The sequence below is a fragment of the Maylandia zebra genome, linkage group LG7 (genome assembly GCF_041146795.1).
Source record: "Maylandia zebra isolate NMK-2024a linkage group LG7, Mzebra_GT3a, whole genome shotgun sequence".
Taxonomy (NCBI): Eukaryota; Metazoa; Chordata; class Actinopteri; order Cichliformes; family Cichlidae; genus Maylandia; species Maylandia zebra.
In genome coordinates this window covers 56,266,614-56,283,097 of record NC_135173.1, presented here as the reverse complement: position 1 = coordinate 56,283,097, position 16,484 = coordinate 56,266,614, and the positions used below count along the sequence as shown (strand labels likewise).

The window sequence follows — 16,484 nt, the reverse complement described above, 5'->3', positions numbered from 1 at the left end:
CTGAACTTAAATCGACGGAAATTAAGGTCAAACTGCACACAGCTACACTGACCTGATCCTTCCTCCCTGAACACCTGCGTTCATCTGTTTAAATAGTTCATTCACCCCTGTACTAATCGATTAAGGTAGGTAAGTCAAACTCTTCTATACTCCAACCTGTACTGCTACTCTTCCTAGCAATAAAACTCTAAGGTATAGTCAATACATATTACAACAAATCAATTTCCCTACTAACACTCTAAAGTCAACTTTATTAAATTACAAGGATTCTCCCCCTTCTCCTCCTGGTCTCTTCCTGTGACCTCAGATTAACCAGTAAGCTACAGTATAAATACAGGAAGTAAAGCCTTCCTCCTTTTGTTCCTGGAACACAGGTAGGTAAGGTGAGTTTAAACAAGACGAATTAACAGTTGAACTAAATAACATGTTAACTTAACAAACTTGTCAAAAATTGATTTAAACCAAGATGTGATGTTATATAATCTGCAAAAGTGCAAAAGATAGGCAAACATCTACTATCCAGGGTTTGTTTATTGCAGACTACACATGAAATATGGTTAAATCAAAACAAGAATGTTAACTAAGAATATGGACAAGTGGTACTCTCACCCATTTTGTCACATGCAGCATCAGATACACTGAAGGCTAGCCTCACCACTGTGTGACTTTGTGCAGTCAATTGGACCTGTAAAAGCTCAGGAAGTCCTAAAAGTGAATACCGTCTCCTTCTTGCAGCCTATCCCAGCTGCCAAGTGGCAAGGTAAACCCCGGGCAAGTCACCATTCTGTTCCAGGGCAACCATTTTTAGTGTTTATAAAACAAACACAGAAATAAAAAAAGAAACACAAAGGGGCTCTAACACCAACCCAAAAACTCATAGTGGTTCAGGAGCAGTCTTGCCCAGGTTATAAGCATTACTTATGTTTTCAGTAAATTCTACTTTTATCTTTTATGATGGGAATATTTCTTCCTAGTTATCTAGACCAGTTCGTGCAGTAACAGAAGCTTTTTATGTTTTTTTTTCTCACAAGTCTATTATGCTGCACGTGTCAGTTTTCCTTCAGAATGCATGTTGAATTAATCGTCTGTTTGTTTATTTACAATATTGGTTTTCACTGTTCCAAGAAAACCTGGAACCAGGCCATCCAGGAAGATATTACTAAATCAACAGGTACAGCAGGTAGGTTTAGGGTCTGTTTTCTCAAGGTTGTCAACAGGCATTTCACACACTGTTGGTTTTAAGGAAAACAAGAAGGAAAAGTTTAAGGGAAGGGTTTGTAGATTTAAGCACAATAAGGCCAAACCATGTGCTGTAGCTGTACTATAGGGACATGTGTATTTATGCATTATTAAGACATCATTTGTCCAACATCCAAGTTTCACCTGTGAACGGGTTTTTATAATTATATAGAAACTTGATTTTATATTCATTCATGGTTTTATAATTATAAATTCTTTAGGGTAAAACATGTCAGAGAGAAATTACATACAAGATGAAGTTTCAGGGTACATCAAATTTGTTACTGTGTTTTAAACAAGGAAGGACTGAGAAGCAGTGACACATCTTTCCTGATAAGTTTTTGTATATTGCCCTCTGCTGGTGGCAACCTTGCATTAATATTAAAGCTGTATTTAATTCATTTTTAAGAATAACGTCATATTTCTCTGCTGTCATCCGTGGCTCATCGTCCTTTTTTCTTTTTCTTGTCTTTTATTTTGGCATTGGAGGTAGTAAAAGGAAGGTGAATCGGAAGGGTTTTATTTGGAAATCTCCTCCCTAAAATTCAAGATTCTTTATTTGTCACATGCATAGTTATACCAGTACAACATGCAGTGAAATGTATCCTCACACGCTCCTCGACTGTGCATGACTGTGTTGATAGTCTGGATTTTTTTACTGTTGAGGAAATACAGGTTTACCTTAAATAAACAGTTTTATGATATTATCATTAATATGAGAAATAAAGGTACTGAGAGAATTTTCGTCTGGATCATCACTGTTCAGATTGTCCCTCAGATCTACATGGCTTCTCAGAAAGAAAGATTCAGACAAAAGGAACCAGTTTCACTATCAGGATCAGTGCAGCAATCAGCCATCAACAGCAAAGCTACCTCAACTTTAAATAGGAGCAAGGAGATGACATGATTGCAAACAGGTGAACTTTGCTCCTCCAGATGTCCAAAATTAAAGGGCAGAAACTCAGAATTAGAATGTCTTTATTGTCATTGTCACAGGTACAACGAAATTAAAAATGGTTCCCGATCAGTGCATCATCCCTAACAATATCAAAATATAAATAAAACAATAAAATTCAATAAAATCAAAAAATAAAATATATAAAATACTTAAAGTGCTAATAAGAATAGTATCAGCAAACATTCACATACATTCCCACATACATACTTCAGTCAGCGAATAGATTAATACGAGTGGCGTGATGGAGATTTTATTGTAGCAGTATTCAGACGTGTTATTGCAGTTGGATAAAAGCTGTTTGAGTTTACAGCAAACGCTGCAGTCCCCTGCAGGAGAGAGAGAGAGAGAGCAACAAAGAAGAGGGACAAATGGAAAGGACAAGTCAGCACAGGAGGATTTGGAAACCATACGAGATTTAATTTCTTTACACAACAGTCACTTCATTTCCCTGAATGGTATTGCCTAAAGTCACCTGCCAGGAAACTTACCTGTGCAGGCCCACAGTGCGTAGAAGTAGTAAATTGTGAGGCCGTTGGCAGCGCAAACGCATATTGATCACATTTTTCACATTTCACATTTTGTAAAAATGGGATTAGATCATCTGTCCTTGCTTTCATAACCTAAAATATGGCAAAGACAATGCTTAATTTATTTAATTTAAGAAGTGAGATCACAAATAAACATTTATTAAAAAATAAACATGAACAAATGATAAATAAAGTGAAGAAAGTAATGCCAAATTTACTGAGACTGAAAATAAGAGTTTCACGTTAGTTTGAATAAAATAAAAGCACTATTTTTTGCCACTGACAGCATGATAAGATACATACATGAGTGTGGAAAATGTTCTTCAATATGTGTTCTTAATGTATCTGGCTACCGATAATTTTTTCCCACTGAGTAAATGGAGCTCCGAAGAAACCGGAACGAGATCACACAGGCAGATATGACGCAAACAGCAGGCACAAACATGTCATTTAAGGGTGTATTCATTGAAGCTGGCATTTTAAGGAGACGGAAACCTTTAAGGAAGTCAAATAATTTCCTAACAAGAGAGCTACAGACATGGCTTCACCACATTTCTTGTTGTTCCTTCTCATTAATTTCTGCTGCATTTCTGCCTCAAATACCTCAGGTAAGCTTGAAAACACTGTTTTGTCTTGAACTGTTCAGTCTCTGCCCTCTACTCATATACAGAGGGAATATTAATATATTAATAAGATTTTGTTACCTGTCATTATTAATATTTTAAACTCAGTATCCTACACAGAGTCAGTATTTTTTATTTATTTATTTATTTATTTATTTAAGATATTTATGCAATTATCTAGAGACAATCTACCTGCAACACATTTCAATCACAAAATAATACCTTAGCAGAAAAACTAAAGAAATGTGTGGTTGGTTCATTATTTCTTGATGATAACTATGCTCCTTGCCAATAAATATTATTTCTGTTGGAAAACCTCTTTCTGTCCCCCTAAACTGTCGAGGTCCACAACTGCAGATGCATGGAAGCAAAAATTCTTAACAAAAAGTGAGTCACTTAATAAGGCTGGTGAAACATACAAAACAAAAGGCAGGAAAACAGTAAGACAAAACTAACAAGAACTAAACAGGGAGAACTCAAATACTAAATGCTAAGGACATAGAACACGAAACTAGGGCATAACAAAACCTGAACATGGGAACTTGGATCGTGACATGAGAAGACCAGATGACGTGACGATGAACAAAGGGAAACTCACACAATAAATAAACAGAGAGGTGAGGAGGGGTGTGGAAACACACGGGGCGAGAGAGCAAGTGGACACAGAGGGACGAGAGCCAAAGGTTAATGACACAACCCCCTGACATAAATAATGCCAAATTTGTAAGGAAAATGCATTTTTAGGTTGAGCAACAGAGTTGAGTATGTGGGTTGTACTCATGCTGATGGTGAACAGCATATGCTGCTCTTCTTTAATGTCATTTGTCGAAGTAAAAACACACATTGGCAGTTAAACAATCTATTCTTTTAACAATCTTCTTTTAACAATCCAGTACTTCAGGGTGGAATAATCATACACAGCTACAACAGCCTATTTGGGGTCGGTGCACAAAAGAGAGGAATCTCAGGATGTGCCTAATGTTTTAAAATATTAACATGAAAGTAGTCTATTCTAGCGACAGGTTTATTTTTTAAGAATTCATTCATTCAACCTCCGGAGTTTCAGTTGCCTGTAGATCACGTCTTATAACTATCATGAATGTCTAAGGCTAAAAAGTGTCAAAAAGTAATGGCTCATGTTACAAGCTAGAGTGGCGCTTCAGAATAACAGCCAAGATACTAACTTTTCAGTAAAATGTTGTCAAGGCACTGGGTCATTTAAAGTTTTGTTGATTTAAATGTTCTATTCTGATTTGTTTAATATTTTCAGCATATTTGTTTTGTGTATTCTTGGCGTATTTTCTATAGCTCTCAGTTTCTTTAGTTTAATCCCTCCTTCAGTCTTTCTTCCTTCTGTGCCATGTCGTCTGTGTTTGCTTTATTCATGTTTCTGTGTTTTACCCATTTAGTTTTTGGAGTTCCTCCTTTATTATGAGATTTAATGTTCCTTCTGCTTCCATATCTATATCTTAGATCACAGTGACAGTGTTTTTTTCTCCTTTTAGGCACTCAAAAAAATAAAACAAAGACACCAACTGAAGCAGGTTTTGCTGTCCTACCATCATCAAAAGAAAGAGTTACTTCAGAAGAGGCACTGGAGTTTCTTACTGGCCCTGTGTCCACCATCCTTTTACCTTGCTTCTACACACTGATCTGCTTTATCAGTGTGCCAATTAACATCTTTGCCATAATGGTCTTCAATTGTTGGATCCGTCCCAAGACGCCAGCTGCAATTTATATGCTGAACCTGGCCTTAGCCGATCTGCTCTTTGCACTGATGCTCCCCTTCAAGATCTCCTACCACTTTGAAGGCAACAACTGGAAATTTGGCTCGACCATGTGCAGCGTGGTCACTGCTGCCTTTTACTGGAACATGTATTGCTCTGTTCTTCTCATAGCTTGCATCAGTGTGGACCGTCTGCTTGCTGTAGTTTATCCCATTGACTCTCTGGCTTGGAGAAGCTCACGGACCACAGTCATAGCCTGCATAACCATGTGGTTGTTATCCTTTGCTGGCTCTGTGCCTCTTGTTTCCTCTGATCAGACTTTTAACCTAACTAAGTTGAACATCACCACCTGCCATGATGTCCACTCCACAAATAAGATCATCTGGTTAAAGACATACTTCGTCACTCTCTGCTGCTTCCTCTTCTTAATACCTCTCCTCATCACATTGGTGTCCTACACTGGAGTCATCTGCTCGCTGAGCAGACTCCAATATGATGTTCCAGAAACATCACACAGGAAAAGAAGAGCAGTAGTGATGACTTTGACTGTGCTATTGATATTTTTACTGTGTTTCGTGCCTACAAATTGCCTGCTGCTCGCACACTACCTGCAACTTAACACAGAGAAGAGCCAGGAGGCACCTGATGGCTCTTACGCACTCTATCTGGTGTTTCTCTGTTTGGGAAGTCTGAACTGCCTCCTGGATCCCCTGCTCTACTACTTTGGATCCTCGCAGTTCCGGAAACAACTATCCAATATGTTGAAGTGTAATAATGACAATAGCACTCATTCACCGTCTTATTTATGAAGATTCAGCAAAAGACAAATGCTGAAATCCAGTCAAACAGAAAAGTCCAGAATCAAGACCTCAGTTACCAGAGCGGGTTCTTTCCAAACAAGCCTCAAAAGCCAAAAAAGGACAAGCCAAACAAGAAACTACTAGCCTGACTGACTGTCACACTTTCATTGATTCTGAACTGTTATTTTAAAGTTATAATATAACATCAGCAATTTGTCATAATTTGTCAAAGCTGCTGACATAAGAGCATGTAGCTAACAGGAAGATTTTAAATTCTCTATATTCATGATTAGAATAAACTGAATACCTTCCACTTCTTTGTGAACCGGTCATGTCAACAGAAATAGTTTTAAATCTTGGGGTCATGGCTACACATGGTCAATGAGAGATCCTTTTAAGAAACAAGAAAGAAAACACCAGGAGAGAAAATATGCATTTACATAAACAATATACATTCCATAGGACAAGAGGTGGGGTCCAACCTGTGCAAGTTGCCCATCTCTTGCAAAGCTAACATTATGAGTAATTATATCTTAGAAAATAAAGACAACGTGTGGTTCAGGAGTTGTTGGTCTTGGGCAGTTCAGAAGTATTTTTTTTCTGTGTTTAATAAACTGTACTTTAATCTTTTATTATGTGTATTGTGTTTTTTTTTCTTCTAGCTATCTAGAATTAGATGGACACAAATATAATGTCCCAGAGGTATTCTGTTGGATTTCAGTCAGGCGGCCGTGAGGTCTAGTCAATGGTATAAATTCTTTCATTCTGCAGGAACTGCCTGTATATTCTCACATTGTCTTGCACCACAAGAACCCTGCACTGTGAATCCCTCCATGGATATGCCTCCACAGAGCATCACTGACCCATTTCTAAATCTGTCATGCTGAACGATTTACAGGCAACATAACTACTCCATAGGAATCTGCTCTCATCTGTGAAACGCACAAGGTGCAAGCGGTCGCCCTGGTATTTCTGGTATTCTATGGCAAATGCCAATCTGGCTCCATGGCACCAGGCCGTGAGCACAGTGCCCACTAGAGGACATCAGGAGCTCAGGCCTGAGACCTTTCTGATTGTTTGGTCAGATACATTCAGACCAGTGTCCTGCTGGAGGTCGTTTTGTGCATATTGGGCTGTTCATCTTTGCATAACTGAGATAATCTGATTAAAAAAATGTGTCTTCTATTTTTTTCCTTTTTATTAGGCAGAATATCTGGGATACTCATTTTTTATTTGTATTGAAATACATGCAAAACCTTGTAGAATAAACATCTACACATTGGAGATGTTTTTTTTTTAATCTGTAAGCAGCAATGTCCATGTGCCTTTCTCTCCAGCAGGTAGCGCTACATTACAGTTAAGTAACACTCTCCACAAACACTCTGCATTGTCAAGTTGCAATTAAATCCAAATCCATCTTGGCTGTCCTTCTGATGCATTTTAGGAATTCAGACATCCTTCAACAACATGTACTGAGACTGCGTTTCACATCACAGTCTGGGGCGGCAGAGGACGCATAAGCCGCACCCGCCGGTTAAATTTTCTTGTGGTTCCATTCTAGGTTTTATGGTAGTGTTTGTCTTTCGCTGACTATTGTTTAGGTCCGTAAAATCTTCAATGTAACTTTCAGTGCTTTTAGTATCATACAAAAATCGTGAAATTCTCCGCGGATTTATTTTTAAATAAATAATAACACGCCATACCCCTGAACATTGATCAGCAAAGCTGGAAAAGCACTGCCATAAAGCTTCGGCTAGAAGCGCAAGTCAAGCCCAGACAGGGCTGGCCTGAGTCTTACGCAAGGTCTCTTGTAAAGTCACCTGACATCACGCTGGTATGTAAATTAGCTGACTGTGGGCTCTGTCAGCTAGTTCGCCGGCACTAGCGGTTAAAACATGATTTAAGGTCGCTGCCGATAGACCGCGTTCGCTATAATATTGTGTTTTAAACTAAGTTTTGCAGTCATGTCGTGGACTACAGGATCGATTCACCTGTTCCTGATTTTGTGTTCTACACAAACTTGCCTGACGATGCACCCAGGTAATATTTCAACCTGTTGATTTAGCCATTATTACCATACCGTAGTGACTGGCAAACTGTTCATTTTGAAAATAATTGGATGTTTTGATTTATTAATTTGATCTTTTTTTTAAAGTGCTGAAGTCTTATGTCATTGCTTGATGTTTTAGTCTTGGATACATTCATTTGTTTGCATCAGTGTGATTGGTCAGAAACAGCTACAGTTTAATGGATGTTGTAATGCATATAGGTGACTCATAAACTAACGCAAACGGGTCAAAGTGCCCTAAGCTTAAGGAACTGGGTGTGACATTTGTTCCTATACACACCGTAAACCTGTTATTCTTCTGCTTTTCATATATTTTCATATTGTGACTTCACAGAAACCAGAGGCTTCACAGGTACAGAGAATAATGGAAGCCTGTGGATCAATCCAAATGACGAAAACGTCCTGAGCGGTCGCCTTACAACCGTCTTTCTCCCAATCATTTACATAATTGTGTTTTTGGTGGGTCTCCCCACCAATGCCTTGGCAATCTGGGTCTTCCTCTTCAGGACCAAGAAAAAGCACCCATCTTCGATCTACATGGCCAACCTGGCTCTGGCTGACCTGCTCTTTGTCATCTGGCTCCCCTTAAAAATCGCTTACCACTTCAATGGCAACAACTGGATCTACGGAGAAGGATTATGCAAAGTGCTGGTAGCATTTTTCTACGGCAACATGTACTGCTCAGTTGCCTTTATTGCATGTATAAGTGTTCAGCGTTATTGGGCTGTGGCTCACCCGCTGTCTCAGCAACAGAAGAGAAACCGTGTAGCTGTTTCTGTCTCCGTCACTATCTGGGTGGTGGTCTGGCTCATCAGCATCCCTCTCTATCTGTATAATCAAGAAGTTAAGATAGCAAGACTCAAAATCCTGACCTGCCATGATGTCACCAAGCCCTCTCAGAAGAAGATTGCAGCAGGCTACTTTCTGACAATGGGAATGCTGGGATTTGTCGTTCCCACTATTGTGTGCATCGTATCTTATGTTCTCATGCTGAAGGCTCTCAGGAACAGCATGAAGGATCCTGCCATTGCCAAGAGACGCAAAAAGGCTGTGGTCTTGATCGTCACTGTCCTTGTTATGTTTTTATTGTGCTTCACCCCGAGTAACATTATGCTGATGGTGCATTACATCCTCCTGCTTAAAGGGGCGGACAACAACTTGTATGGGTTTTACATCACGACCCTGTGCTTGGCCAGTCTCAACAGCTGTTTTGACCCTTTTGTTTACTATTTCATCTCCGAAGACTTCAGGGAGCACGTGAAGAACACATTCCTGTGTCGAAGTGAGCGGACAGCGCAGAGGATGAGGGTCTCCTTCAGCGCTTTGAAGTTCTCCAAAAAAAGCAACTCGTATACGTCAGGGTCAGGGAACACACGGAGCACGGATTGTTAGTGAATTCTTGATTTTTTTTTTTTTAAGACTTGTTTTTATCATTTTACTTCCTGGTTTGTTACAGGTGAACAAGTCAGTTTGACTTTTAATGTTACTGATTTTTAAAGTTTTGTAAAATCTTTGCTTTCATTTGTTTTTTTTGTTTTTTTCTTGTTTAATGTGTAACATTTCTTAAAGCTGCTTTAATTTAATTTATCCAGGATGTGATCAATTGCTTTAGACATTACAAACGTGTCCAAAATTGTGCCATAATTTTTATTGAGAGCAACTCTGACAGCTTGTGCTAGAGTGCTTTGCTGCCTTGCTTACATAACATTTAGCGTATATCAAAGAAGATGAAGTCAGTTTTTGTTTGTTTTTTGGTAAATCTTTTTACTATATTTAAAAGGTTCTCAATAAAAGTATCACCTCAATTAATTGTGCTTTCTCACTGCATACTTGTTAGGTGTCATCCATCAGCTCACTATTGCTAACCGAACTGGTTACATTTGTGCACAATTCTTTAAATTAATTGAAGTTCTCTGATTTCAGTGCCATTAATTTAATAAGTAAAAACAATGTTTTATAAAACTGGAAAATGTAATATAATATTAAATGATATTGCTTTTATCAGTTTTCCATTATGCTTCTGACAGTTTGTGAAACAAGTATGCAGTTGCATAAATGCCATTGCATGTGGCATTAAAAGTGTTTCTGTTACTCACTTTGTTTGGTCATCAACATTTCCTCTGACTGTATCATCAGGTAAACACTTAGAAATGTCAAGCTAGATGTTCCTTATTTTCAAAACGCAGTCAGCTGTGTGTTCCAGAAATTTCCGCCGCTGTTCTTTTTGGTGGGTTAACATACACACAGAGATATATACAGTATGTATGTATATATATATGTATATGTATATGTATATATATATATATATATATATATATATATATATATATATATATAACCAAGTGGCCGGCATAGTGTACAGGAACATCTGTGCTGAGTACAACCTGGAAGTCCCGAGGTCAAAATGGGAGATGCCCCCAAGGGTGGTGGAGAATGACCGAGCTAAGATCCTGTGGGACTTCCAGATACAGACGGACAAAATGGTGGTGGCTAACCAACCGGACATAGTGGTGGTAGACAAACAGAAGAAGGCGGCCGTAGTGATCGATGTAGCGGTTCCGAATGACAGCAATATCAGGAAGAAGGAACACGAGAAGCTGGAGAAATACCAAGGGCTCAGAGAAGAGCTCGAGAGGATGTGGAGGGTGAAGGTAACGGTGGTCCCCGTGGTAATCGGAGCACTAGGTGCGGTGACTCCCAAGCTAGGCGAGTGGCTCCAGCAGATCCCGGGAACAACATCGGAGATCTCTGTCCAGAAGAGCGCAGTCCTGGGAACAGCTAAGATACTGCGCAGGACCCTCAAGCTCCCAGGCCTCTGGTAGAGGACCCGAGCTTGAAGGATAAACCGCCCGTAGGGGCGTGCTGGGTGTTTATATATATATATATATATATATATATATATATATATATATATATATATATATATATATATGAGAGAGAGAGAGATATAGAGATATACACAAATCATGTACTTTGAATATCTCATTGGAGGACTAAAGAGCTTCATTTTGGGTCTTCTTGTTTTCATGACCTGCCAAATAATGATCACTTACTACAGTACAGTGAGAATTCCTGCATTAAATATACAGTTATAATTTTTGCCTTTGAGCAGAGTTGGGTTTCCTGAAGTTCCCTCACAAAGGGAACTATGAGTTCATACAATTTTTTTTTTCTTTCCTTCTACAAGCTCGGATTGTACAGAATGTACAACAGCACACCTACACAGGAGAGACAGATCATATCACTTACACAGTTACATGTTTTGCCCCTTTTGCGCTTATTTTCATATAATTTAACTAATTATTTACATGGCTAGATACCAAGAGGAAGAGAGATGGCATGATATCAAAAAACAAACAGTGTGTATTCACAAAATCATAATTTCAGCCACACAAAAACATACTTAAGACCCACCTTTTCCCTACAGTTCATTTATATATTTACAGTGTTGATATTTCCTGTCTGCTGTGCGGTGGTCTGTAGTTTCTGTAACTCTGAAAATAAAACCAAATGACTAGTTAAAGCATCAATCAACAGAACATTCGTCAACTTAACGTGTTTGACTTTAGGCCTGTTTGCTGGCCATGTTTTCTCTTTTTTTCTAAACGATAAACACTCAAAAAACTAATGTCAGATTTGAAATAAGTTTCTACTTCAGTATCAATAAAATTCAGCCACCCTTCATTTAGCACTGACAACGGAATTTTAAAAATGATAATAAAATAATTCTTTATAATGTGTGGTAAAGGTGCCTGTAACTTATATGGCATGTTTATTTACTGCGTGTTTTGTTCTCACTGAATCAACGGAGCTCCACAGAAACCCGTAACAGGAAATGCACCTGAGGGCGGACTGGGCGGGCGGGTTTGGACATGACGCAAGCGTAGGAACAGGTACTCTCGGGGTGTGTCCTTCAATGTTGGAGAAGTCGTCGGACATTTAAGACTCAGCTGGCTGTTAAGAGGTCGAGAAAAGGAGAATTTGCACCGAGAGAGTCTCAGTGATAGAAACATGGGTTCAACACGGTTACTGTGGCTGTTGGTTATTTTCTGCTGCGGCTCCGTCTCATCACGTAAGTTCAAAATCCCTGCGCTGTCTCGAAATGTCAGGGTGCTGTTATACCGAGCTCGGCTCATGTTTTGTTTTGTTGTTGTTGTCACGGTCTAAAGACGGGTGTCTAAAGAGCAAATATTTTAACCGAGCTCTTTTTAAACTGGGATTGTAGTAACTTCACAAAAGAGAAAACTTTCGGGAAATAAAGGCTTACTTTTCAAAACTTAAGAAGATACTTGACACAGGATCGTTTTTACGGATTTAACAGATCCTTATCATTATCATGTATGCTTTAGACCAAAAGGTTCTGTACCTAATGAAACGACTCCTGTACCTAATGAAACGACTCCTGTCTGAGGCCATTGTGATGCCTCAAATAACTTGTTTGGCTCAGCCAACAGAACTAAACCCAAATTTAGTTTGGGGCGGGGGGTCTGTAATAACAACTTAAATGATAAGCTGTCATTGGTGTTCTGTCTGCTGTTTAATCAGTAATTTAAACTGTAATATTTATTTCCGTTTGTATATGTGTTTTAGAGAGAGGCCGGACGTTCATCGGACAAAAGGACCCTGAAAATTCAAACCAAGTTGTTGTGGATGAGGAAGTATCAGCTACGCTTAAGAGTAGCCTCACCACAGTCTTCTTCCCGATCGTCTACATCATCATATTTGCAGTTGGACTTCCGGCCAATGGCATGGCAATCTGGGTCTTTCTCTTCAGGACCAAAAAGAAGCACCCTTCATCAATATACATGGCCAACCTGGCTCTGGCTGACCTGCTCTTTGTCATTTGGATTCCATTAAAAATACACTACCACATAAACGGCAACAACTGGATCTATGGAGAGCCTCTCTGCAAAGTCCTAGTGAGCTTCTTCTACGGGAACATGTATTGCTCTATTCTGTTCATCACCTGCCTGAGCGTGCAGAGGTACTGGGTTGTGGCTCACCCGCTCTCTCAGCAGAGGAAGAATAATAAAATTGCCATTGGTGTCTCTGTAGCTATCTGGGCTTTTATCTGGGTCACCACCACTCCTCTGTACCTGTATGACCACACGACCAAGCTAAAAGACCCCAATGTAACCACATGTCATGATGTGACTGTCATAAAGGACCTAGAAATTCCATTCGAGTCTATCAGGTTGCCATTCATCTACTTTATCATGATGGGAACAGTTGTGTTCCTAATCCCTTGCATAGTGATCATTGTAGCCTATGCTATGTTGCTGAAGGCTCTGGGGACAAGCATGGAGGAAAGTACAGCATCAAAGAACCGACACAAAGTTGTGGTGTTGATCGGAATCGTCCTGGTGACCTTCCTTGTGTGCTTTATTCCCAGTAACATCATGCTGCTGGTGCATTACGGTTTACAAAAGAACAGTATAGGAAATCATGGTTACAACGTCTACATCTCTACTTTGTGCTTGGCAAGTCTCAACAGCTGCCTGGACCCATTCATCTACTACTTTGTGTCTGAGGATTTCAGAAACCATGTGAAGAACACTCTGCTGTGTAGGAGCAGCAGGGCTGTGGAGCAAATGAGAGTTTCCTTCAGTTCCATGAAATATTCCAAGAAGAGCAAAGCATACGTGTCAGATGTTGGGACCACGCAGAGCAGCACCTGTTAGTGAGAAAAGGAGAGGAGAGACTCTGATTCCAGGCCTGGTTGTGCTTTTACAGTGTAAACACTGTAAACAAAAAAACTAAAAAAACACATACCAGATGGACTCTGGTAACCAAAGATGAACTTTTATTTATAATTTGAGCCGCTTGGCATTAAAATGTGAAATGTATATGAGTGCCTGTGTTACGGGTCCACACCTGCTTCATACTGACATGCAGAGCTTTGAATGGACTAATGTGCTTCTTCCTGTGGTTTTGACTGATTATCTTTGAATATCAATAGAAATGTAATTTAATATGAATGACATTTATACTATAGACACATTAACCTGTTCAGAGAGCTTGTAAATATATTGATTTTTATGAGATAAATTTGCTTTTTTTTATATACACACACAATTCATGCATCCAGCAAGTTTTATTTTTGTCATTTTAAAGCCCTTTTATCACACTTTTGCTTATTCAAAACAAAAAAAAATGAAGGGAGAACAGTTGACATTGTTACTAAGTTTCTTAAATAAATGGTAAAACAACAGGATTTAGTATCTGCGAAACTTCTTTTGTGCTATTACGTAACTGATAACGTTCCTGTGACTCGTGAGTCACTATTCTCATTTTCGTACTGCATCTGGATGAGACGCAGTGTCATTGATGAGTCTCGGGCAGTAATTCCTGGAATGTTGTTGTGCAGAAACTCGGTGCAACTTCACACAGTGTAAAGGCCAGCGTTTTAAGCTTGAACTTTTAATGTTCACTCCTGTTCGGTAAATGAGCTTAGAGTGGAGAGTGTTGAGGAATGATTAACAGATCAGTGAGGACGACCTACATATAATTGCATTTTCTACCGAGTGGTTTTAGTGGCAGACTAGTTTCACCTCTGAAACATAAATAGCTAGTTTCACGTCATCTTTATTCATTTGGTTTAACCCAGTTAGTGTTTTGTATTTTATAAAAAAAATTAATGGCGTGCAGTCCTCTTAGAGGCCAGTATTGTTACACTTTTTTTCAGTCGACATTGCCAGCGTCTAAAAGACAATATGGTCAACAAATGTATAAAGGGAAAATCTACTGCAGTCTTTTCTCTGTAGATAAGGAGTAGGTAAACTGCCGTGGTTCAAACACTGACCCCACCCATTTACCTGCCACCATCCCCCCCAGGTACACGTACACACACAAACAGGCCAAGAATGCTGCTTCCCATTTAACGACTGGTTGTGGGAGCGCTCTGAGGTAAATGATTGTTATGGAGTGTCACCTTACCTTTTGTCAGCGCTCTGTGTAAAATGCGTTCTTTGCACATGTTGGGGGCAGGGACAGGACACACCCTGCCCTGGTTGCATTCACGTAGCGCCACAGACAGGCACAGACACAGTTCCCGTTTATTCAAGAACCACTTGTTGGATTTCCTCTGAGCAAAATTATTTTTAACAAAGCGTTGCGTGACTGGTACAGAAAACTGCTAAAAAAATAGGACTCAAAGATGGGTTTTATGGATATGGCTTCAGCTTCTATAAATGATGAGTTTAAGCTCTTTTATATTTTATATTACTGGTTTCATGAAGGTAGGACTTGGTTGTGAGTCTTTAAAGTTAGGAACTTATGAAAGGACTCACATTTTCTGAAACAGAATTCATGTAGAAAAGGCTGGAAAGGCTCCAATTATGATGGTTTGTTCCACATCACATTTAGCTCTCCAAATAGTCAGTGCACAGGTTCAGTCTCAACGCAAATGGCTGCAGTGATTCTGTACTTCTGTTTAATATGATTACAGTACAATGTGTTCCATTGTTGACCTTTACAGTGGTGGATATCAGACAATATGCAAGATGTACAATACTCTGCAAATGTCTTGATCGCCACTTATTTTTTTTGAATATGTTGCTTCCAATGAGCCAGACTTTCATGTAAATTTGTATATGTAAAAGACTGCTATTGGTTGCTGTTCATTCTGCAACTCATTTTATTTACCGAAAGACCTCACGGTTTCCAGCTGGGCCAACTAGAAAAGAGGAAATGCAGCCTGTGGTTTAAGCCAAAAGACTTCCACTTAACAGAAGTCTGGTTTTATGTTATTAAAGTAAACAAAGAATGCAGACAGTGAGCATGGTGGAAATTTCACTTTAACCTCTGTGTGCGTAAGACTTTTTTTTTTTTTGAATGATCTGCCTATGCTGGAATAATGGCAATAACTACTGCGACATTTAACAAGCAGTGAAGTAGCAGTGCGTGAGACCAAATAAAACCAGTGGCACTGTGGTTATGACATGCTGAACCGCAGACAAAGCAAGCTTTGTTTCACATGCAAAATGTAAAATGGTGAAAATAAATTTCTCACGCTGAATTGGTGCCACCTTAGACTCTTAGGTGCCTAAAACTTTTTTGAACTGAGCAGTTTCTTTCATATTACAGGCCTGCTTATAGTGTACATCAAAGGTTAGTGAGGGTCTCAGTTTCTCCGAAACTATTCTAATGGTCACCAAACCATGCCTTTATTAATATAAACATCTTTATTTACCCCACACTGCTATTTTTTGGGGGGTTAATAATATTCAGAGGGTAAAATAAGTAATTAACACGCCATCAATTTTCTAAATAAATATATTTCTAAAGTTGCTATTGACATAAAATTCTCACCAGATGTCAGTACCAACCCATGTGTTCCACCCATATAAAGAAATAAAATCACAGATGTTTGTGAATTAAGTTATGTGTAAGAATGAGAAATCACACAGGAAAAAGTATTGCCTTTTTGCACCTTGCTTTCTTTATGTGTTCTTATACGGTATGTGTGGAAAATGTCACGGATACTCTTACAGAGGCAATATTCTTTCTCATGTCTTGATCATTTTCGTTAATCAGAATTCAG

The 16,484-nt window shown here is 39.1% G+C and overlaps 3 protein-coding genes across 3 annotated transcripts; all 3 read left to right on the top strand.

Annotated features, from left to right (window-relative positions):
* Window positions 1-3,253: 3,253 nt before the first annotated feature.
* On the top strand, window positions 3,254-6,504 carry LOC101482656 (proteinase-activated receptor 1). Its single transcript, XM_004566871.2, has 2 exons — window positions 3,254-3,332; window positions 4,853-6,504. The coding sequence occupies exons 1-2, from the start codon at window positions 3,263-3,265 to the stop codon at window positions 5,881-5,883; spliced, it is 1,101 nt and encodes a 366-aa protein (XP_004566928.1). The 5' UTR covers window positions 3,254-3,262; the 3' UTR covers window positions 5,884-6,504.
* A 1,214-nt stretch (window positions 6,505-7,718) lies between these two features.
* LOC101482375 (proteinase-activated receptor 2) lies at window positions 7,719-10,033 on the top strand. The gene is made up of 2 exons (XM_004566870.3): window positions 7,719-7,914; window positions 8,277-10,033. The coding sequence occupies exons 1-2, from the start codon at window positions 7,839-7,841 to the stop codon at window positions 9,332-9,334; spliced, it is 1,134 nt and encodes a 377-aa protein (XP_004566927.2). The 5' UTR covers window positions 7,719-7,838; the 3' UTR covers window positions 9,335-10,033.
* A 1,809-nt stretch (window positions 10,034-11,842) lies between these two features.
* Window positions 11,843-14,156, top strand: f2rl1.2 (coagulation factor II (thrombin) receptor-like 1, tandem duplicate 2). Its single transcript, XM_004566869.4, has 2 exons — window positions 11,843-12,014; window positions 12,533-14,156. The coding sequence occupies exons 1-2, from the start codon at window positions 11,954-11,956 to the stop codon at window positions 13,621-13,623; spliced, it is 1,152 nt and encodes a 383-aa protein (XP_004566926.1). The 5' UTR covers window positions 11,843-11,953; the 3' UTR covers window positions 13,624-14,156.
* Window positions 14,157-16,484: the final 2,328 nt, after the last annotated feature.